Raw genomic sequence first — 23,382 nt, 5'->3', positions numbered from 1 at the left:
GAGAAGCATTAAAAAAAAAATGCATATAAATTTCCAAATATTACACTCATTTCTAAAAAGGAAGCACGGAAAGAAAAATTTTGATTTCAGGAAGTTAATATGAATTAGCAACATAGGGGCTCTGAAATGGACCTGTTTCTCAAACTTATTTAAAAAGTGAACAATAAAGGGTCACATTTTTACAGGCCTAATTTATGCCAGAACGTTGCAAGTTTTAAAATTTACATTTAACACACCGGACTCCTTTTCCGTGCCCTTTTTCACTAAGGCTCTGAGTAATAAGTTTTCCAATAATATGCTTGCAATTCACTAAGTAATGTTACAGTACCCCAGTAGCAGCTAAATACCTTTCCAGTGATAGGGTTGCTCTCTTGGTCATTCAGGTCAGTTCCGCAAAAAAAATGAGGCAGTCATATAGATTTGTCTCTTTAATTTATTATACTTTACCAGGGGTCTGTCCAGGATTTTTCACAGGGTCCGTTTTTTGTGAAAAATCAAATTTCGCAAAAAAAAAAAAAAATGTTAAAACGAAATTTTAGAATTTAGAGATGGCACAAACTGCATCAATTAAACTTAGAGCTGAGTGTTTTCCTCTTCTATGACGAGAAAATCATTCTGGATTTTTTTTCTGATATTTGGCGGGGGGGGGGGGGGGGGCATCGCTCATTCAAGTATCAATATTTATCTACAATTCTGCATTATGTTAAATTATACTAGATATATTTCTGTACAGTATTTAAAATAATAGTAACAAAAATATAAATAAATAAAACAAAATTCAGAATAGAGTTCGGCATTCAACTTTTTGACCCAAGACACTCTTAAAAAGCACAGAATTTCGTTTAAAACTTATAAATTCCGTGATTTTAACAAAAATAAAAAGATATTTCAATTGTTTACCTCTTAACAAAGCGTAATAATCATCAAAAGTTCGAAAAATCGGATTCCCATAGCGGATGCAAAGAGATCGCAATTCTCAAAGTGAAGGCATCAAAAGTATAAAAACGGCTTGTAAAAGAAATATTTTCGATAAAATTATTTTAAAATTTCATTTTAGAGTCCTATGATAACATATCATTAATATCTGTGGACACAGTTGACCCCCCTCCCCCCCCCCTCCAAAAAAAATAATAATAAAATAAAATAAACCATCTATTCAGCATTTTTATTTTTGACTCATTACAGAAAATGGAATTTTGCTTTAAAAACTTGAAATGAGAGTTAAATAAAGAGACTTTTCATTTATTTGAATCCTAATAAAGCGAAGTTAGCTTGAAAAAAGAACAAAATATGATTCTCATATCAGATGTTAAAAGATTGCATTTTTCAAAATGTAGACATCTAAAGAAAAAAAACGGTAATTAAAAGAGTTTATTTAAAGTTAATCATCCTTGTTAGCATCGAAAAATCAAAACCCATATAATTTTCTCCCAAAGTAACAATCAAACATCGCACCGCACCGTAAAAACGCAAATATTGACAAGCCGACAAAATGATGAGAATATTTTCTAATCAAGTCATAATAAAGGTTCAACGCCAGACACTAAGTGGTGATAGTTTTGAAGTTGGTAACCCTATCTGAAGCGATCATATTTTTTCCTCACCCTTACTATCCCTTTGCAGTTCTAAGTTCATTTCGCAGATATATATATTATTATTGTTTATTAAATCATGAGCGGAGAAAAGTGCTTACCAATGCCTTTTCAAAAAAGTTTACAACAACACCGCTGCTAATTAGCTGTGATAAAACAAACAACCATTATATTTATTTGGCAGTAGCAATTATTTATCGCTTGCAGGAGCATCACAAGAGTGCCGATTTTTTCTTTTTTTCAAAATTAGCCGATTTTGTATAAGCTGATCCCTCTAATTTGACTTAAAAAAAGGTTCCAAAAATTATCGGTTTATACACAGAAATATGCGTTTTTTTGCTTTCAGATTTGCTCTTTCAATAAACAATTTGTGACAGATCCGATCTTGTTTATCAGAATTTTGTGAAGGGTCCGTTTTGTTTGATCGGGATTTTGTGAAAGGTCCGTTTTGTTTGATCGGGATTTCGTGAAAGGTCCGTTTTGGTTGATTGGATTTTTGTGAAGGGTCCGTTAACGGACCCAAATATCCCCTGGCCAGACCCCTGTTTACAGATATACAGGGTGTCTGAATCAAATTTGGAGAGTTAGCTATACTGAATAGAAAGCTTAAGAAAATAGAATTATATACCAATGCTCATAAATGTTTTTTTTTTAAATCAGTACGCTTCCACGTGAGCTCCCTTAGTAGCTTATCCTAGGGTGGATGTCTTTTATAAACTGTTCGAAACATTCTTGTTACAAATCGATTTGTATGCTGCACACCAGAGAACAATTTTTGGCTTCTCTACTTCTAACTCTTAAGAATTCAGCTGCCAAACTTGATTATTTATCACCTTCGTAGCACTTAACCTTTTTTTTAAAAACCCACTGTTAAAATTTAACGTTTGATTTGGACACTCAGTACTTTAACTACAAACAACTTTACTGTAACTACAAATGATGATATAGGTAATTTATTAAAATTCTATTACTGGTGCAAAAAGTTTCATATATTTTTAATGAACTAAACATTTTACATATGTATTGACTAGATATAACAATATGATTCAATGATTGATCACAGCAAATTCACCAATGGCATAAAAGGCACAAACACAAATTTTATTGCACAAAATAGAAATTTATATTATCTCTATTTTGTTTACTTCTGCCTCTCAAACAGTTTTAAGTATCAAAAACTATTTTGAGTATATTAATAGAAACTCTCATATTTCCTGTATTTATTTTTTTAACATTTAATAAAAGTTATTATTGGTATAATAATAATTATTTTAACAAACATGTAAAACAAAAGTATTTTTAACCCGAGATTGCTCGCATAGGGTATCTCATACCCGAGGAGGTTTTTTAGTATTTGAGTTCAATTTTTTTTCAAAAAGTTTGAAAATGCAAATAAGAGAAAAAAAGTATAGTTATAAAATACTTTCTTTAAAGACTTGCATTCAATTTCTACCTTTTTTTTGCAAATGCATGCCATATGGTCCATGTAAATGTTTTTGTCACATTTTTCACACACAAATTTGGTTTTTGTCTTATATATTGCGGCTTTCAGTACAACTTTTGTACGTTAACTTTGCTTTTTTAGCAGGGGATGCAATGTCGTCACTAGATCCTAGTTTTAATTTTAAGTCTCTTGGAAGCATTGCATATACTTTAGTTCAGAACTGTAGCAGAAATACTTGCGCAGGGTATGATACACCCGTAGAAGTCAATTCCAAAGAGACTAATTTTAGAATGTCCCCACCGTTTCTACCCCTTCAAGGTTATGACCTATGGGTCAGCTACTCAAGGAATCGTCCACTTCCAAAAAAGAGGTGGGGAGAAATTTGATTGAAAGCGAAGAGGTGCGCAAGCAATCTGGGGTTAAATAATGCAATATTTAATGAAGAAAATAAATGTTTCCAAAATAAGCAGATTAATCATTGGATTAAAAGTCTTGAAAAATTCATTTCTTTCTGGCATTATGAAAATGTTATGTTTCTGCTGATAAAATGTCAATTGCTAAAACAGGCATAATCAGTGCATCATCAGAAACAAGTTCTTTTGTATTTTCAATGCCACATATAACACACCATCTTGTTGTTTCCCAGATAAACAAAGTTTTTCCCGACCTACTAAAGTTCTATTATCTAGTTCTTTTTTTTTTTTTAGTATTTGTTCTATCAAAATAAAAATATCTCATTCATATTCAATTCAGAAGTCATGAGCAGGATCTGTGACGGCAATTTTAAGATCCGAGAGATTTTCAAGATCTTGATCATCATCACTCACTTCAGACCCATCATCATCTTCACCATCTAAGTCCAAATCTGAATCGGAGTCAAGACTGTCCTGTGAAGGAATATTTCACAGTTAATGATACTATAAACAAAACAAAGGGGAAATACATGCAGAACAGAAGCAAATGCTAATAATTTTCCACAAATTGAATATTTTATTCCCAACCTTTTCTTTCGACAAAATACATACAACTTACTTCCTTATCACCTCCACTCATAGAACCATATACTCGTCTTTGAGCATCTCTTCTAACTCCTGAGGCTGAAAATAAATAGTACAGTATTTTGTATTTTAAGAAGTTGAAACAAATTGACAAGTCATTGAAAAACATACGGTTCTGCCTAGAGAAATTACATTGTTTCATAATTATAATGTATTATATTACATTGTTTCATGGCAGTTTCAGCTCGCACATAAATTAAAGGCTAAAAGCGAGGTCAATTCTAATTTTCTTATATTTTCTGTATCTAAAAACTAAAAATATACAAGTTAGCAAAAACATTCGGTGCTAAATGAAGGAATACTAACTGAACCACTTTTTCATTGTGCTCAAGCAAAAATTCCAAAACGGCTATCCGCAAATGATGTCGGGCTTTGGGGAGTGGGTTCCTGAAATTGTGAGTTTCTGACAAGGGGGAGGGAGTGGGTAGCAAGAAATGTGATGTTAATTAAAAAATATGACGTGACTAAGTAGGAGGAAGGGAGTATGGTGACATGTGACAAAGAGGAGGGGCAGGGTCAAAAAAGTTTGACATCAATTATGGACAGCCACAATATAGATTTTATGCTCAATTTTAAAAAATCAAAATATTTTCTATGTGTTTAAGTTATGTAGTTTCAACTTTTGAGTAAAACTTTCCAACACTTTTTAAGTTCCAAAAATTTCGCTTTTAAATTCATTTTTATTAATTGTGCTAACTAATGATCACTTAAGACTGCAGGGAATTTTTCTATTTGAAAGCTAACACTTTTGCTTAAAACAATAACTTTACTTACGAGCAGGTTGCGGCCTTCGTGGTTTTTCCCTCGGAGCATTCACGTCATTTTCAACATTCACAATCAGAAAATCATCCAAGTTTCCACTTTCTTCGCTGCGGAGTAAATCTTCTTGTCGTAGCTTTTCTACCATTCTCTTTGTTACTTCTTCTCTTTGCTAAAATAAATACTAACATATTCAGGATGCATCATCTGCTATTGTTGGTACGAGCATTTAAAATTGTGAAAATACATACAACAAAGTGCACAATTATTCTTAATTAGTTATGAAAACACAAAAATTCCAATTATGTTAAAATAAAGAAAAATTCCTGAATGGCTTATTCCAAGAGCATAGTTGTTTAACTGCATGAACATATATTACATGCAAAACCAAACCCAGTGGCACGACTGCCCATGGGGCCAAGGCCTACTGTGCCCATCGCAGTCTTCCTGATCAAGGGCTATGGGGTGCTAGGCAGAAGCTCTGGTTAGGTGGTCAGCCCAATGCGAAACCCCCAAGCACGTTTGGTACTTATTTTATCAAGCCAATGAAGGGATGAACAGCTGAGTTGACCATGTCCGACCCGAGGATAGAACCTGGACCTGTGGCGTGGAAGCGCTGCCACTGAGCTAATTGCATGCAATTGAAACAATCAATGTGTTGCTAATCTTCACTGATCTGAAATCAGGGGCGTGCACAGGAGGAGAAGGAAGACCTGTTGGCCAGAGCCCGAGGTTTTTAAAATGAGGGGCAAAAAATTTGGGGTAAACAATATGAAAGGGGGCCCGTCAAAGTCATTTGCGACGGATCCCAAAATTGCTTTGCACTCCCCTGTCTGAAATCAAATGAGGTCCATGAGTCCATTCGTTCTCAATCTATCCAACACCAGCTCAGGTCTGTTCAGTGTGTCCTCATGTGACAAGGAAACACAACAGAGTAAGAACTCTGCAGTGGCCTCACTGTCACTGCACTTGGTACATAATCTTAATACCATAATAGAATCTATCCCTGCACACTGTGGGATTAGAGGAAACGAGCTAGCTGATGCTCTGGCCAATTGGAGGTCTGCTATTGTTCAACTACCAAATGAGCCAGTCCCATACAATGCAATAAAGTTATATATGAGGAAAAAATCAAGAGTTTTTTTTTTGGCAAGACCTAAAAGCTAGAAGCAACTACAAAGTTTGGTTTATAAACCGTGATTTTGTTCCTTCAGCACCAAGAGCAGAGTCAGTAGCTTTGTTTCGACTTTTAACTGGCCATGACTGTTTACCAAAAAACCTTCACCGCTTGAGGATTGTCAAGAGTCCCAATTGTCCCCTTTGCAATTCAAACGATGAAATGGACATTCGTCACCTGCACACTTGCACCCAGCTTTCCAGACGCAGCCTGTGTGACTGTTATTGGGAAGCAAGAGAGCGTATCGGCAGCTAAATATTTCACTCTATTGTTCCTGTATTGTTCCTTGTTCTGTGTATTGTGTTTGTTTTTGCTATTTTGTTCTTTGTAACCTTTTCTTGCTGCCAGCCATTGGAAATAATAATAATTAAAAAAAGAATCTTAGAGATCTAAGGTCACCAGAAGCCAGCCGAGACAAAGCTGTCTGGCCCTGCTGGCCCCTTCCAAAGCTCACAGCTCTACCAAGGCCAGAGGCACAATACCAAGGTTGGGATGGCGGTTGTTTCCAGGAGGAGTTAATAAGTAACTACTTCTGAAGAAATGACTGTCTACTTTTGATTTTTAAATTGTTATAAAATTACACAATTAAATTTAAATTATATCAAGTAAATTCATGTGGATACGACATTTCAACAAATGGAGAACTCTTACCAATATTAGTTCTTGCTCGATTTTTTCAAGCTCTTCTAGTTGCTGCTCCAGATAAGCCAACCAAGTAAACTTCATTACATATTTCTTATAAAGATCCTCTAATTCAACTTCCAAGCGCTCGTATTCATCCATAAAAGCTGGCCTTCAGAGAAAAATAAATTTCACAAGCTTAACTTCAAAGTAAATGTCAAAAACACTTCTTCCAAAGCTTAAAAGAATTCTTTGCTTTCAATTTACTATTCTTCTTTACTGGCGTGTTTTACATATCAAAAAACTGCATTGTGGAATAACTATGTTTAATACATGCTAACTCGTAGACTAAGTTTTTCATGAGTTTAAGTATTTGACAGATTCTTTTTTTTTTTAACTGTTATTTTTGAAGGTATAAAAGTCTAAAAAAAATCTATTAATTTGTACTTGAAGTGAGACAAATCCTCTCAAGAGCAATCACTCAACCAAATATAAATAAAACTGAGTGTATATATGTATGTTAAACACATCTATATCTTGCATTGGATCTTCATCAAATTTGGCACAAAGGTATTTTTTTAGGAGTCTGGAATTTGTCGCAATGGTGTCTTTTAAATAAAGTTTTATGTGATTCATGCTTCCCACAGCCATTATAAACATTTCAAAATTATATTAAAAAACTGAACTACATTCCTTGTTTACAATGAATAAGCAATTGCAATAATCAATAAACAAAGGACAGATTTTTGAAGTCTTTATTACATTGCTAAGCTGGCACGTACAGCTGCTGGTTAAGAAAAAACTGATTGGTAATGCTGTTAGCATATACTTGTATGCAGACGTTCTTATTTGATTAAAACATTTTTATTTATTGAAAATTTTGGGAAGAAATTATTTTTTAATTAACATTTAGGTTAGTGATGCTTCAAGAAATACCTAAGGCCTTGTTATTATTGATTCATTAGACATTAATTCAAATTTTTAATTTAGTCTACCTTTTGCCCCATATTTAAAATTCTATGTACACAGTACCTTGATTCAAAAAGAAAGAGCAACTTTCTAAAACATTAATTACTTTTTAAAAAAATAATATAATGTGATGAAGACACTAAATTCTGATTTTAAATTTGGGGATATATTACTTTATTTTATTTTTACTTTAATTCTGTTGGGAAAAAAATGTTTTGTTTGGGAAAAAAATGCAAATGATAAATTAAAGATACATAAGCATAAATCAATCTTTTTGAGTTTCATAATAAATTCAAATTTTTACTTAAAAATGTAAGAAAAATCACTAACCTGACAGATTTTAAAGTTTGCAATCGTTTTTGGTTTCTTTCTAAATCAAGTTTTCTTTTCTCAATTTTGGCTTCTAAATTTGCTTCATCAGCAGCAATATTTTCAATCATGCTATTTGTTTTCTTGATTTCCTCCTAATATTAAAAGCTGACAGATAAGTATTTTTTCACACAAATAGTGTACATGAAGAAATTATTCAAAATTTAATGATACTGATTGTTGTACATATACTAGGGAAGATTTTCAATGATTGGAATTCTTGGTAAGTTACTCAATTGTCGCCAATGACTAAGAGCTAATATACATGCCTTGCTGGTATTGCCAGAATGAAATGATAATTTCCCAAAATTTGTGATCACGCCAAAATCCCAATTTTTGAATTATTCCCAAACGTGATATAGCTACTTCTGTGCAAGTAAGTCATTAGGCGACTAAAAAGATTTGTTTAATGAGAATCACAACAACAATACTTGTTAGAGTGGATGTGTGTTGTATTCTTCTAGTGGCGTTGAGTAACCACTAACTAATTATAGTTATTCTTGTTTTATTATGGTCAGAAACTAAAATTATTATGCACTAAGACTTAGACCTAAATATTGAGAGAATACTTACAGGTTAATGGTTTTGAGATTTTTTTTTTTTTTGTAGCATATTTGGCATTATCATAGATAGCAAACAACACATGTATCAAGAAAATGAACAAACTTTTTTATTTATATTAATTAGGGAAAACTTGTTGAAATAACTGCGTCTAAATGGATTTTTTTCAATTCAAAATACTTGAAACAGTCACTGCGATACACCTAAGAGATCATTCAATCTATGAATGATATATCAAAAAAGTGCAATTACCGTTCCTAATTACTTCCTTTTACAAAAAAGGAAGTACTGTATTCACAAAAAAATTTTCACTCAAAAATCAACCTTAATTTCCATTTTACTCACCCCCGAATGAATGATGAGGTTTTCTTTCGACTCGACCACATGTGGATAAGTGCCTAAGAACGTATATGCTTGGGTTCATCAATAGATCTATTTCAAACAAATCTAAGAAAGTTCTTCTGCCTTTATATAGGAGTTTAGTAAGACCTCATTTGGAGTATGCTGTTCAGTTTTGGTCGCCTTATCTGAAGAAAGATATTTTTGAATTGGAAAGGGTTCAAAGAAGGGTAACTAAATTAGTAAGGGGACTCTCAGAGTTAGATTATGATACCAGACTTAATAGGCTTAACATGTATAGCCTGGAGCAAAGGAGAGTCAGAGGGGACATGATTCAGTTATTTAAATTTATCAAAATGAAAGATGTAAATGGGTTAAATTTTTGCGGGGAAAGCAGGACAAGGGGTCATTGTTTTAAGCTATTTAAATCTCAGGCTAACTTGGAAATCAGGAAAAACTACTACTTTAGCAGGGTCGTGGGCACTTGGAATAGCTTACCGGAAGAGGCGGTAATGAGCAAGGGGGTGGATAGCTTTAAGAGGGCCATTGATCTTCATTGGGGACTAATTAATTGACTAGGACCAGCCTAGCTGGGCCCAGAGCCTGTTGCTGGTCGTCACATTTGTATTTGTATACACACGCGAAATATCCATTTTGATGATTCCCAAGTTAATTACAATGAGTTTTCTCGTGAGGTCTGTGTGTACATATGTATGTGCGTATGTGTATGTATTTTTCACAGCTCAAAAACGGTATGTCCTAGAAAGTTTAAATTTGGTACGTAGACTCCTAGTGGGGCCTAGATGTGCACCTCCCCTTTTGGTTGCATTCGGGTGTTTCTGAAAGGGTCTTTTGCCCCTTTTTTGGGGGGAAATCATTGTTAATTTTGATGTAAACGCAAGTGGTGTTATAATTTGGTGGACACTTGGCGATATATCACCAGTCTTTTGGTCGCCAAGTTTTGACTCCAACTTGTAGACAAATTTAGCGATTTTTTTTTTCATAAAAAAAGTCTGATTTCAATTTGGCCACTGTTGGTGATATTTAGAGAGTAAACTATTGAATCACATTAAAACTGCCAATAATGAGAAAATGACATTAAATTGGGGTAAAAGGAAGTCATGTGATGCACACATCAGCTTGTTTTAAGAAAACATTTAACTCAACTTACTTCTAATCCTTTTGTTGCTTGCTTAATACCTTGTTCAATTTCAGTTATATCCAGCTGTTTTGATATGACTGACGATCGACTTTCCTGCAGGGATGAAAAAACAATAAAATATTTCAACACAGTATGTTTCTAAAAAATGAATAGAGGAACATAAACTTAACAGCAAAAACTCACTCGTAAATCCATTTCTTTCAGTAGTAAATCATATAAAGATGCTCCTTTGACGGTAATTTCAGAAGCAAGGTGACGAGTTACTTTTAAATCTCCTGACTTAAAGTGGAAATAACAAAATTATTCATCAAAAAACAAAACCATTACTTTCATTTATTGACAAAAAAGGGAATTTTAATACAGTGAAACTTCTATGACTTCTATACAGGGATCACCTCCGTCAACGACCTACTTTCCAAAGTGCCGATTTTTCTCTCCAATTGACTCAATGTTAACCCATTAAGCGCCAAGTCTCCCATTTTGGGAACCTTCAATTAAGATTTTTTTCTTCATCAAGTAATTAAGATATCATTTTGAAATTTTTTAAAATGAATGATAGAGAACCAAACTTCACTGGTAATTTTTTCAAAAAGGTTTGGAATGTAAATTCTTTTTTTAAAAAATTTTTAATTTTGCAAAAAATTCTTGTTTTTGCATTACACAGGGAAAAAATTCCCTAAAAATAATAAATGCAAATGCAGGAAATTAGGAACATGGAATATGAAGTTCAATAGACCTTTTTTCAAATCACAACAAACAGGACCCAAGAAAAATAATTTAAAGTAGTTTTAGAGGACTTTATTTACTGAAGTCCCAAAATGGGAGACTTGGCGTGTTCTGATTAGCAGAGCAAGTCATGCCCAGTAGAAATCATCTTCACCCATTTTGCATGAATGAACTCTCCCTTTTTTTTCCTGTTGAAGCCACAACCCCCTTTGTAGTTTCTCATTGTAAACACTCTTTTATTGTTCAAGGTCAAGAGCAAGTGCTTTTATCAAAACAAGTAACATTTCATTCGTTTAGAAGAAAGTTCTGGAGAAACAGGGGTGCCAATACTCCCTAAGGAGGATGACGCATCTCTCTGAATTTCTACAGATCACGAAAGAGATTTCCGTAAAAGTAGTTCAAATTCCCTTTAAAACTATTCCTCCCCCCACCATAAAATAATTTTATAGCTCAGTCAGCTCCATGCTCCCCTCCCCCTTGAGGGCGCTCCCCCTTCAATTAGGGAGGTTGAATTTCAATAGAGAAATTTCTTCACTATTTTTTTTTTTTTTTTTGAAATCAAAAATGTAGTAAGAATTTTTGACTTTGCTACGAGCTTCAAACACTATTAAAATAATATGTTTTAGCTTAAAACAAGAAGATGAGTGCAGGATCACTTGTTTGTGAATCGCCAAATTCTTTTCAGATAGTTGAGAAAAAAAACTTTAATCGAAATCGTTTAGATCACAGATATAATGCGATAACTGTCTCACTTTATATTTTTACCATTTATCGTAATTTGTTGGATGAAATCGGAGAAACTATGACCTTTGATAATTCCTCAATGCGAAGCATGCTAGACATTTATCTCTAAAAACATTATGATAATGAATAAATCATGTCATCAAACATGTTGTGAAGCAACCGAAATGTTAACTGCAAAAAAACCCTTGCCTATAATAACACAATTACACCATCAGGGAGCCCAAAAATATCTTTGTTCCATTTTATAAGATACATTTTATATAGTGCTTCATGTCCTTGTCATTTACCATTGCTCGATCCCCCTACACGGTTAATAGAAAAAAGCTACCTCTTCTCTTTTTGTGTATGAAAATCCTAAGGCTTTTTGCTAAAAGGTAGTAAAATGTGTGGGGAAAGTTCCATTTTGTACAAAAATGTGTAAGAAAAAGGAATTCAACACAAATGAAAACCAGACGCGGAGTGATGTAAGGGCATAGGGGGGGGGGGGGGAGACGTTCCAAAAGGCCCCAACGGCTCAAGAAATTGAAAATAACTAGCATACTAATACTTATTAATGTTGCAAATATACACTGCTAGCCTCTACGGCTGGCCTCCACGGCTTTTGTTGCAAGGGGGCCCAAAATATATAGCTTTGGGTGTCATGAAAACTTAAAAGTTTTACATTTTAAAGCTTGAATATGTAAAATATGTACATAAAGTACCAATACCTAGCCATATTAATTACATAAAAACGATTTTAGGGCTTTCTAATTGGATTTAGCCAGAAATTATTCAAGTATCAACATAGTGGCAGGGATATGTATGTTGTCCCCGTTAAACGCCAAGTCTCCCATTTTGGGACCATACCATATCTCCTAACCTAGAAATATTTTTGCGAAATTTCAGCTACATATGATTAGAGATGTGTATTGAATATCAAAACACATGAAAGCTTAAGTAATTTCAATGTGGTTCATATAGCAGCGCTTAATGGGTTAAAAGATCTCTAGGAGAGACCAGGCAACCCTCTGTTAGTGACGAAACTTATCTCTTACTAGCTGTAATGCATGGTCTACCTCTAAAATAAAAGTTGTGTCAAGTGACGCATGTTTAAGAAACAGATTTAAATAAAAGAAAAAAGAACTACAATAGAGAACCAATTATCCGGGAAGTTCGGGACCATCGCTATCCCGGATATCTGAATTTCCCGGTTTTCTGGATCGCTAAAAAGCGCTATTGGCCAATTGTTTGTAAAACTTAAATTACTATAATAAATGGTTATACATATTAAAATAAGAAGAAAACGGTTCAGAAATGCTTATAAATATCGAAATATTAAAAACTAATATAGTGAGAGAATAATTTACACACCAAAAAACTTAAGTTATTCATAATATCTGAGACCTTCACATTCTGTTTGGAAAAGAAAAAAAAAAATCCACCACTTTTCGATGTTTTAAAACGAAAGAAAATGAAGGGAAAGGCAAAAAATAAGTTTTTGAGCCTGAATGTGCGATTTTTCTACTATAGTGTATAAAAGAATTCTCTTTCATGATAGCGGGTTTTTTTTTTTTTAATTAATTTATAAAGGTTTTGTGTTTGCGATTACGGTAATTATTGATAACTAATGCTTTTGCATTTCGTTAATATCAACAGAAATTTGATTTATGAGTTTTTGCAGCCTTATTAGTCTTGCGTTTAATGGATTTCTAGATTTCACGATCAACTAAGTATCCGGAAAATTCGCAAATCTGGTTTTCAGCGTTTCCCACACTTTTACGACGTTACTTACGCCAAACGCCATTAATTAGAGGCCATTCAATAAATTACTGCATTAGAATACGACAATATTCATTTCCTTAGCGTTCAGTCAGAATAAAACACGAAAATTTCAGACTTACGAATGTACTTTTTAGTTCAAGAAAATATTTCTGAAATTTTGCCCCGCATAAAGGATAACCATTTGAAGTTAGTGTTTATAAACATTTTCCCGAGTTTTCCGTGAGTAATATAGTGTTGATTAAGAAATCGGTCATATTCTTTTTGGTATTTCAGAAAAAATGCTTAGTTTTTAAAAAATTGACAAAATGGCGTATTTTTAGAAAATGGCTGGAAAATCGGGAAAAAGTTGCCGGTTTTCTGGTTTCCCGGTTTTTCGGTTCCCGGATAAAAGGTTCTGCAGTGTACTATGAAATTTAACATCAACGTGCAGAAAAAAAATTTTTTTGATTCAAAATTTAAATTTAGTCCTCTTTGGATATTTTTAAAATTCCAAAACTCCTCTACATGAATTCCTGAGAATCAAAGTACCACTATGCCAAATTTTGCAAAGATCTAACACAAACTGGATTTGTATAAGGAACATTCACGCACACCCACATACATTCATTTTTACCTATGCCCAGATTTGAATATTTTCTAGGTTTTTTCCTCTTTACATATTAATTTGTAAAAGAATAAATAGCTTAGAATATTAATTACCTTTCAGGCACTGATAGAGTCAATGGACAAGAGAGCATTATCTATTGATGTTATTCAACAGGTAGACCATATGATGATAGCCACCAAATTCACACCACCGAACTTTCAAATAATTTAACTCTGGGTTGAATTCATAGAACATGCATAAGGTAAACAAAAATGCTGTTTTTTGAAAACAAAATAAAATACAAAAACAGGAAACTTTGAGGGAATTTTTGAAAAAATTGAAAAGAAAAAGAATAATTCAAAATTTTTTCATACTTTAAAAGTATGCTTCTTTATTAAATGTTTTATCCATATTTCCTGTAAGCAGGGATGTGCCGACCAAAACTCGCTTTTGGAGCAATCTTGGTAGCAGAATCAGTTTGAAGCAGTAAAGCTGCGAATTTGGAGCAGCCTGGAGCAGTAAAAATCAAATTTGGAGCAGCTTGCAGTAGCAAAAATTTAAATTTTGCAACAATTTGGACAACTATATATATTTCAGGGCTGGAAAAATCTTTAAAATTTGACATGCCCCGCCGAGCATGTTTTGTCTAAAAAATACATACCCGAATAAAATTTTTGCATGCTCAATTTTTTTACAAGTGAGTTTTAAAGAGTTATTAATTAATCTTTTTTTCTTTTTTTTTTTTGGTATGTGTAAGTTATTTATTTATATTTGATCTTATTACTGTTATTATTATTATTATTTGGCATGTATTTTTATATACTGAATCACTTGATTAACAAATCTGAAGATAAAGCAAAGGCAACATTAATATACTGTTTGATATATAATCACAAAATTAATAATGAAATTACGATGAAAAAAAAAAGATTTTGAGAAATGATGTCATAAGAAAAGGAATTTTAAAATACATGTGAAAAAAATATGAAAATGTGAGAAAAAAAAAGTAAAATAAAATAAAAAAATAAAAATTTTAAGACAGACTAAGAACATGGAGAAAGTGCCTGAATCTGAGAAACATGAAATGTTTGTATATTCATTACCAGAGCATTAGAATTCCCAATTTTTTGCTATCTTAAGTGTTGCTAACCAAAATTAAAAAATAATTTTCTGTCCTAAAACAGAAAGAAACCCAAGATTAAAAAACTGGTGAACAATATTAATTTTTACAGATGGCTTTCGCTTAAATCAATTTGGATGCAACTGGATTGATATTTTCGAGTGGGCGTGACAAGAAGACGAAATTACAAGTCCTCTTATTCTGAAAACAAAAAATAAGAAAGGTTGAAAATAATGATCACAAAATTTGTCAAGTCAAAGGAACATAATCACATAAAAAATTAAAACGATTGAGTTTTTCAAAAGCAAATACAATTAAATTTTGGAATGTCGCAAAAAATCGTAAAAACATGCTCCAAATGCATAAACTTGATGATATCTTTCAAAAACTGCCAAATATACCGAAGGAACTGCAACATTAAATTGCAAAATTGCACTTTTGGCGTAAGTTTGTCCAATTTTGGAGCAGGAAAGTCCATTTGGTGGTCTTTTGGAGCAGTTTGGTGCAGAATCGGCGATTGGCGCAGCTGGCACATCCTTATATAAGTAACATTTAGTTAATGAAAAACAAATATTTGTTTTAAGCATTGTTTACTAAAAAAGAAAAAAAATTGTTTTATGTTATTTGAGCAAACTAATGTTGACACTGGTCTGACACACAATCTCTCTCAAAAAATTACGCTTTTGGAATGGAAGGTAGTTACTCATTAGAAGTTTCACTGTAGTTATAAAAGAATCACACAGGTCAATTGTTTATGTAGAAAAGATATACATATACACTGATCTTCAGATAAAATAATCTGGATCAGTGTAAGAAATCAGAAAAATTCGTACTGGTTCTTCGGACCAGTCAACATGAATGTGTACTGGTCCACAGACAACATCATTGATCCATTTTAAATTTAACAGTAATATGTTTGCACCTAAAATTATTCGCACTTTATGATTACATTTATTAAGTTAAATATAACTTTCATTTTAAACTAATTTATTAAACATTAAATAAAACACTAAATTGTGGGTATTAATACAAACATAAGTATGGATACTTGAAAGTGCAAATTACTATATTGCGAATTAAGCTCAAAATGGTAAACTAACAATGGGTAAATCAAATAAGCAAAGAGTAAAACATTCTTCTACAGATGAGCACTGGCCCCCATATGCAAAATTTTAAGGGGGGGGTCAGATATTTTCCCCATGGTTTAGCAGGATATTTCCCCCCATAGAAACCGAATTCAGTACAGATTAGAGTTATTAAAGTTTGACATTTTTAATAAATGATTCATTAATGGGGCTGGAGAAGAAATGTTTTTATATTTTTGCAAAGAAAAAAGTACCGAAAGCAAGGAAGTTCTAATTTCTAGGGGGGGGGGCCTTGAGCCCCCACTTGCCCCCCTATAGGGGCAAGTTTCACTGGTCTGGGACCAGTGGACCAGCAGCAATTTCTAACACTGTGAATGTATTTATTTAAATCATAAAATTTGATCATTACTCTTGCATAAATTAGTAATATAAACTTAGTAATGTAAATACAATAGAAAAACTAAACACAGACTTTTTTTTACCTTGGCTGAAATATCAAAACTATGATTCCCAGGGGAGTCATCATCCAATGATTCCAAATCATTCTCAACTTTAGTTTTCATTGCTTCATATAATACAGATGTAATTTTCAAGAGTTCCTTCACTGCATATCCATCAGCCATATATAATTTCTTTGCATTCAACTTTATGTAAGCTTTTGTTACCTGTAATATATCACTGATTAGTGTTACCAATTAACACTCTTCGACCATCAAGTTTAACAACTTTTCACTGTATAACGCAATAACTACAGCTCGTGTATGTTAGGGTGGATTCAGCTTCTGTTTTTTTTTTGAGCAATCACATTGCTTATTATTCTCATTTGACTGTTTTTGGCATTCCTATGATTTTATTTTCCCCCTGCCTCCCTCTGTAGCACGACTGTCGACCGGCCCCACGATGCAGTTTCTCTAGCGAAAACGGTCTCCAGGTTGCGTTCATACCCTACACACACGCATACCGCATGTTGCTCTACTTAGCAAATTAGTTGATATAGGAATAGGTGGGAAAACTTTCATTTGGGTAAAAAACTGGCTGACCGGAAGGAAACAAAGAGTAGTTGTAAGGGGAAATTATCCTAATTGGAGTGAGGTCTTAAGCGGAGTTCCTCAAGGATCAGTGTTAGGGCCTGTTTTGTTCATTGTCTTTATGAACGATATTCACAAAAATATTTCTGGGAACATGAATTGTTTTGCTGATGATGTCAAAGTTATGGGGACTGTAGAAAATGAAGAACAAGCAAATCAGCTGCAAGAGGATCTAGATCATATTACGGAGTGGGCTGATAAATGGGGTATGGCTGTTAATGTTGGGAAATGTCAAGTGCTACATTTAGGGCATGGAAATAAGTGTACAAGTTATTATTTGCAAGGATCTTCACTGGGGATTGTAAATTGACTAGGACCAGTCTAGCTGGGCCCACAGCTTGTTGCTGGTCGTCACTTTTGTATTTGCATTTGTATACATAAATACACACACACCTACACACCCACACGCTCATGCCTGCACACAGACACCTACACACACACGCATACATACACACCTATACACACACACACACGCATACATACACACCTATACACACACACACACACCCATACATACACACCTATACACACACATGTGTATACATACCCACACCCTCATGCCAGCACACAGACACCTACACACATACATACCATACACACCTATACACACACATGTGTATACATACCCACACATTCATGCCTGCACACAAACACACACGCCTATATACACACACATGAACACTCGTGATTGCGAAAAACATAATTTGAATTGTCAAAATTCAAATTAATTTTTTTTGAGGGGGGGGGGGGGGGAGGGGTCATTTTTAGAAAAAGGGCCAAAAATATCGTTTTTGGGCATAGGTAAGGGGGTCAATTTTTGAAATAAAAGTCCCTAAAATGGAACTTTAGGCAATCTTTGGTCAATTAAGCGGGAATATGACTAAAGTGACTGTACATCCTGATTTCAGCAGGAGAGTCCCGCCTTTTCTTTCAGTTCTGCTGGCCAAAAGTCCTGCTAAAATGTTTCACTTTTCCCTTGAAGTGCAGCTAATGTCTAGATTTTCTCTTCAAGGTGTACTAAGTGAGAAAAACTAAGAATAATCTAGATTGTTCATCACTCTTGGGGATATTCATTATTGATTTTAGAATCTGTTCCTATAACCAAGATTAAATTTCTGTATTTATGTAAAGAATTTTTATATTTTTGAGAGGCAATAAAAATTTGCTAGTGAGAATAGCTTTCAGAACCAAATATGATGCCTACTCAAAAATGTTGAGTGTGATAAGGTTCTGTAATTGGCACCATTAAATTATATTGCAGGAGGAGGAGGGGGACGAGGCCTCAAATAAAAATTATTTTTCACGTGGAATCTGAAATTCTGCATTTTTATGATGACATTCAGAAAAAAAAAGGAAAAATTGAGATTGCCTTTCTCCTGATCTGTCCTGATTTTTGGTTTGAAAAATCTGGTCACAATTATCGTAACCCCCTACTCAGGGTCGCCGAGAGCTCAACTGGGCCTTGGGGCAAAATACTTATATGCGGGCTCCCCTCCAACCATAAAAAAAAAGTCTTGTTGGCTGTGTAGCTTCATAGTAATCCTAGGCACTGTGGAGAAATGGAATCGTATTTGGTAGTTTAGAAATTTCTGTAGCAGCACCCCTGTACTTTTTTTTTTTCTAAAAGATTTGAAAATGAATTAAACCCAAGAAAGATTTGGAGTGGAAAGCTAAAACCTCTGACCCCTTATGTCTGTTATCATTTCTTAATGCAGTCTAAAGTCATATTTTTAGAACATCAAATACAATTTATTTTAGAGCTGAGCCTCCTGACTCTACTTTTGGTAACCTCAGGGCTTTCTCCCAAAGTCACCAAAGATGGTCTACATTTGAGGCAGTGAGAAGCAAAGGGATGCAAGTGGATATTTTGAAGTTTTGAGTAAAACACGTTTAAAGATAACTTCCTAGGTAGGCTTTCATTGAATTTTTTTTCTAAATCATGCTTTGCATTGCATTGCACCCCGAAGTTCCCCGCGCCTACCACCTTTGCAATTTACCAGTCTTAGATGCCTAAGGTGACTCGGGCAAATCAGGGCATATTTTAATGGGGTTTTTTTGGGCAATTGCCCACACAGTCAAATAAAATTGCTCACCTATTTTCCTAAATTAAAAAAAAAAGCTGAACTTTACAGAGAGAGGTTTTATATGAAATCTTTTTTGAAAACGACAATGTTATTTGAATTTGGTTGTATTAAAATGAAAATCAATGGTTGTATTATAATGAATAAAATTCAAAAATTCAGTGACTGTTTGAACTATTTTAAACGCTGAGTCATAGCGTTTATGTTCTTTACTCTTTTCCTATCGAACAAAACGACCATTAGCAATAAGTTCCCTAATTCCAATTTTCACACCCCAACTCTTTTTTGACGATTATTCAACTAACATAAACTGCACATTTCCAATCCCTCCCCTTTCCGAGGAAGTTGGAGTTGCCCACACAGTCAAATTTCCTTAAAATATGCCCTGGGGCAAACGGAGCTACAGGGACAGTTTGACCGGGTAAGAAAAGACGCACTTTTTCCGAGAGTGCGAAATCGGGAACATACCCAACGGTGTGATATTAATGTGTAATGAAGTCAGTGTTGCCAGATTGGGGGAAATTTCCCCATTTTGGGGAAATCTGGTGCTCTCTGGGGAAATTTTGGGGAAATGGGTTTTGAGGAGAATTCTTTGGGGAAAAATTTTTTCCTTGGGGAAAAAAAAACCTCGGGAAAAAAGATTTTTTATCGTATATAAATTTGCGTCAATTAGTAGTGAGATCGTTGTTTGTATCAAACAGCGTTGGGTTAGCTTTGCTCAACTTCATGGTATTCGCTTTTCGCATTATGTGGAATATTATGCTATGGAATTCGCCTTAATGTTCTGCATGAGTAACTAGTTGATACGTGAAACAGGTAAAAATAAGTGTGATGAAGAGTGTTCTTGGATAAATATATACAAAAAATCATAGTTTAAATGTACATACAGAAGCAGAGTAGTAAATGCCAGTAGAAAAAAAAAATTTAGTTATTTCTTATCTCTCGGTCAGGCGCTTGTATTTATGACTAGTGGCACTCGCACGGCTTTGCCCGTAATAGAAAATTAAAAGGTCTTTTGGTCCCTCCATATATTTACAAATAATGCATGATGAATTTCTCGCCAATTGACTTGCCCACGTTACGGTTCCACGTTATGATAACTTGGTAATTTACTCGTCCATCTTATGATAATTTTGCTCGGGAAAATGTTCTTAAAATTGGAATAGAAAAAGAACAAAATCAAATTTTCAAAAAATTGCTTAAAGGGCACACCCCCATGCTACAAACTAATTCTTTGCCAAATTTCATGAAAATCAGCCAAACGGTCCTTGCGCTATATGAGCATTAGAGATCCTGACAAACAGAAAGAGATATCCAGACAGAGAGACTTTCAGCTTTATTATTAGTAAAGGTAAAGAAAGATAAAGAAGACAAAAAAAAAGAAAAAAAGAAAAAAAAAAAGCGAAAATGTGAAGAAAAAAAAAGTTGGGGAATTTTATAAGAAAATTTGGCTATTTGGGAAAAAAAATTTTTTCAAGAGACAAAAATATTAGAGAAAGTCGATTTATTTTATGAAAATATTAGTGGAAAAATAATTTTTGCATTTGGGGAAATTTGGTAGAAAACATCGCTTTTTGGGGAAAAGTTGAAAGGGAATTGGGGAAATCTAGATTTGACCATCTGGCAACACTGAATGGAGCCTAGCTATGCATCATTGGCGCAGTCAGAATTTGGTCTTAAATAATAATGTACAGCAGTACCTACCAGCAAGGACGCCCATATAGGGGGCAAGGGGGGGGGGGGCTCGAGCCCCCCCTTGGAAATTAGAACTTCCTTGCTTTTAGTACTTTTTTCTTTGCAAAAATATAGAAATATTTCTTCTCCAGCCATTAATGAATAAATAATTAAAAATGTCAAATTTTAATGACTCTAATCTGTCGTGAAATCTGCCTCCATGGGGAAAATATCCTGCTAAACCATGGTTAAAATTTCTGAGCCCCCCCCCCCCCATTACAATTTTGCATATGGGCGCCCATGCCTACCAGGGCTACTAGTACTATCTCTTGCTTCAAGACAGAGGAGCGGTTCACCTACCATGTGTACTGGTTATCTCCAAATTTTTAATTTTGCCACTTACATCCCTTTGATTCTCGCTGCTCCAATTGTGTTTTTCAGACTTAAATATCAAAACATTTCTAGACAAAAGCTTTGAACATTTGCCATTCTTCCAAAGTCACAAAAGATAACTTAAAATGTCACTTAAAAATATACCTTTTGAGCAAGATGAATACCAATCTTTTTTTTTTTAAATAAAAAAAAGCCATTTTTCTTCTTTCAACTTTTACAAATTCACATTTCAAATGAAATTAATTTTATTTCTAGTGAGATCTCGTGTGATGAAACTTTTTGAACAATTTTATTTACTTTTTATATTTACAGGAAAAAGGGGACTATTTCCTGTCACAAACTTTATGTTAAACAAAAATCAAGAGTAACATGGAATTTAAAAAATCATTCAGGAATTGGTATATAAATATAAATTATCACAATTCAAGCTTCAAATTTAGTTAAATAACTGCATATCATAAAGCAACTCTTAGATTACATTACTATTCTATTTATCAACATTCTTAAATGATTTCTGCATCTATCATTCTGTTTTTATTCAGTTTAAAAATTTATCAAGCACAAAACGCAATTTTTTTAACTCATCATATTTCTTAATGCAAATGGACGTAATTTGTCTTTCAAATAGATAATTTCTGCATCTGTCCCTTTACTATTTTTTGATTGGCTAACTTGTTAATCTCAAGCTAACAGAAAAAGGTCAGTTTACAGTCAAACTTTACAGTCAGTTTACAGTCATTGTTGACTTTGGGCAAAATTTGTAGAAAATTGCACTAAATGCCAAGAATACAAAAATGTTACGTTACATAATATACCAATTACAAAAAATACACTAACATGTAACAAAAGAGCATGTACAAATTTTACCAGATTTTAACCAAATGCTAGTACAAACTTGATTTAAAATTTTTTTAAAAACTTTTCAAAAAAAAAAAAAATTTTTTTTTGAAGCAATGCTTTTATTTTGTTTACTTACACTTACATCAGATCAAAAGTAAAACTCTAAACACGCTTCTTTTCAAAACTGCAGAATCACAGCCAAAAAATATGAAAAGTTTTAATTGAAGCATAATTACATTATAAAGATATGCCTTATTTTTGTTTAAGTTCAAATGTTTTATTCCTTACACTTTTTCCAACAAACAAAAATAAGCTTCTGGAACAATAGTTGTTTTATATATTAAATAAAAAAATTCATGCAACAACTGACAGCCTGGGGTATTGACATCCAGATACTGCAGTTTTGTACCTGTTATGGACTTATGAGTCTGGAACAGGCAATAGCCAAGATGAAGGCTAATTTCCTGTCAAATGAGAGAACATTTGCCATTCGGCTTATGATTTAGACTTACCATAAATTGTACAATTGATTTAACAAATATAACTCTATCTTGCTCAGTATCAATGTCATCGGGAAGTTCAGCATTCGGATCATATCTAAAAATTAATTATAATATGTTAATATCCAAGAAGGGAAGAATAAAACTTTTACAAGGTCAGAACTAAAACTAAAATACCTCTTACAACATTACCTTTTAACAAGCCACTGCAATATTTCAGCAACTAAAGTAAAATTTGGATATCGAAAATTTTCTAAAGAAATTAACCTTGGGTATCCTAAAGCTCTCATCATTTCCGTAAATGCTGTAAATAGTTTAATAAATATTATTGCATGTTTCAATAAATAGTAATTATTTATGAAAAATAGCGTATTTTTTAAAATAAAAATGAGCTTATTTCAATTTTAATAAATATTTCGGATAAGTAACATGTTCATTTAAGTACTAACTTACATCTCAAATCTTTAAATGACATCCTTTATTAACGATGTGAGTAGGATTTTCTTGAAAAAATAAAAACCTAAGAATCACATTTAGGAGACAGAGTGTAAAAAGATTTAATTAGGAATATTTTTATACAGAAAACATCAATTCATCTAATAATATCCGACGTTTGTTTACACATCAAATCGCCATCTTTAAATAGATACTACGGTTCTAGTTTAAAAAGAAGACTTCATTCTGAAATTTATTTTTTAATGTGCGGTATAATAAATACAATTAGGAGCTCTTG

The 23,382-nt window shown here is 33.4% G+C and overlaps 1 protein-coding gene across 1 annotated transcript; it reads right to left on the bottom strand.

Moving 5' to 3' along the window:
- Positions 1-2,575: 2,575 nt before the first annotated feature.
- Positions 2,576-23,266, bottom strand: LOC129227748 (clusterin-associated protein 1 homolog). Its single transcript, XM_054862353.1, has 11 exons — positions 23,103-23,266; positions 22,842-22,953; positions 22,662-22,746; positions 16,556-16,738; positions 10,235-10,330; positions 10,061-10,144; positions 7,951-8,084; positions 6,682-6,823; positions 4,869-5,025; positions 4,069-4,127; positions 2,576-3,923 (listed from the first exon to the last, which is right to left on the bottom strand). The coding sequence occupies exons 1-11, from the start codon at positions 23,122-23,124 to the stop codon at positions 3,786-3,788; spliced, it is 1,212 nt and encodes a 403-aa protein (XP_054718328.1). The 5' UTR covers positions 23,125-23,266; the 3' UTR covers positions 2,576-3,785.
- Positions 23,267-23,382: the final 116 nt, after the last annotated feature.

The sequence above is a fragment of the Uloborus diversus genome, chromosome 8, assembly GCF_026930045.1.
Source record: "Uloborus diversus isolate 005 chromosome 8, Udiv.v.3.1, whole genome shotgun sequence".
Lineage (NCBI taxonomy): Eukaryota > Metazoa > Arthropoda > Arachnida > Araneae > Uloboridae > Uloborus > Uloborus diversus.
Note: the sequence above shows the minus strand (reverse complement) of the source record. Positions and strands in the feature narration are given on the sequence as shown.

Bases quoted from the DNA above. Each gene is read 5' to 3' on its own strand.
- LOC129227748 (XM_054862353.1), bottom strand. From the start codon at position 23,124: ATGTCATTTAAAGATTTGAGAT. The intron at 22,747-22,841 runs GTAATGTTGTAA...ATTAATTTTTAG, and splicing joins TTGCAGTGGCTTGTTAAAAG to ATATGATCCGAATGCTGAAC. The intron at 10,145-10,234 runs GTGAGTTTTTGC...TCATCCCTGCAG, and splicing joins TGAAAGAAATGGATTTACGA to GAAAGTCGATCGTCAGTCAT.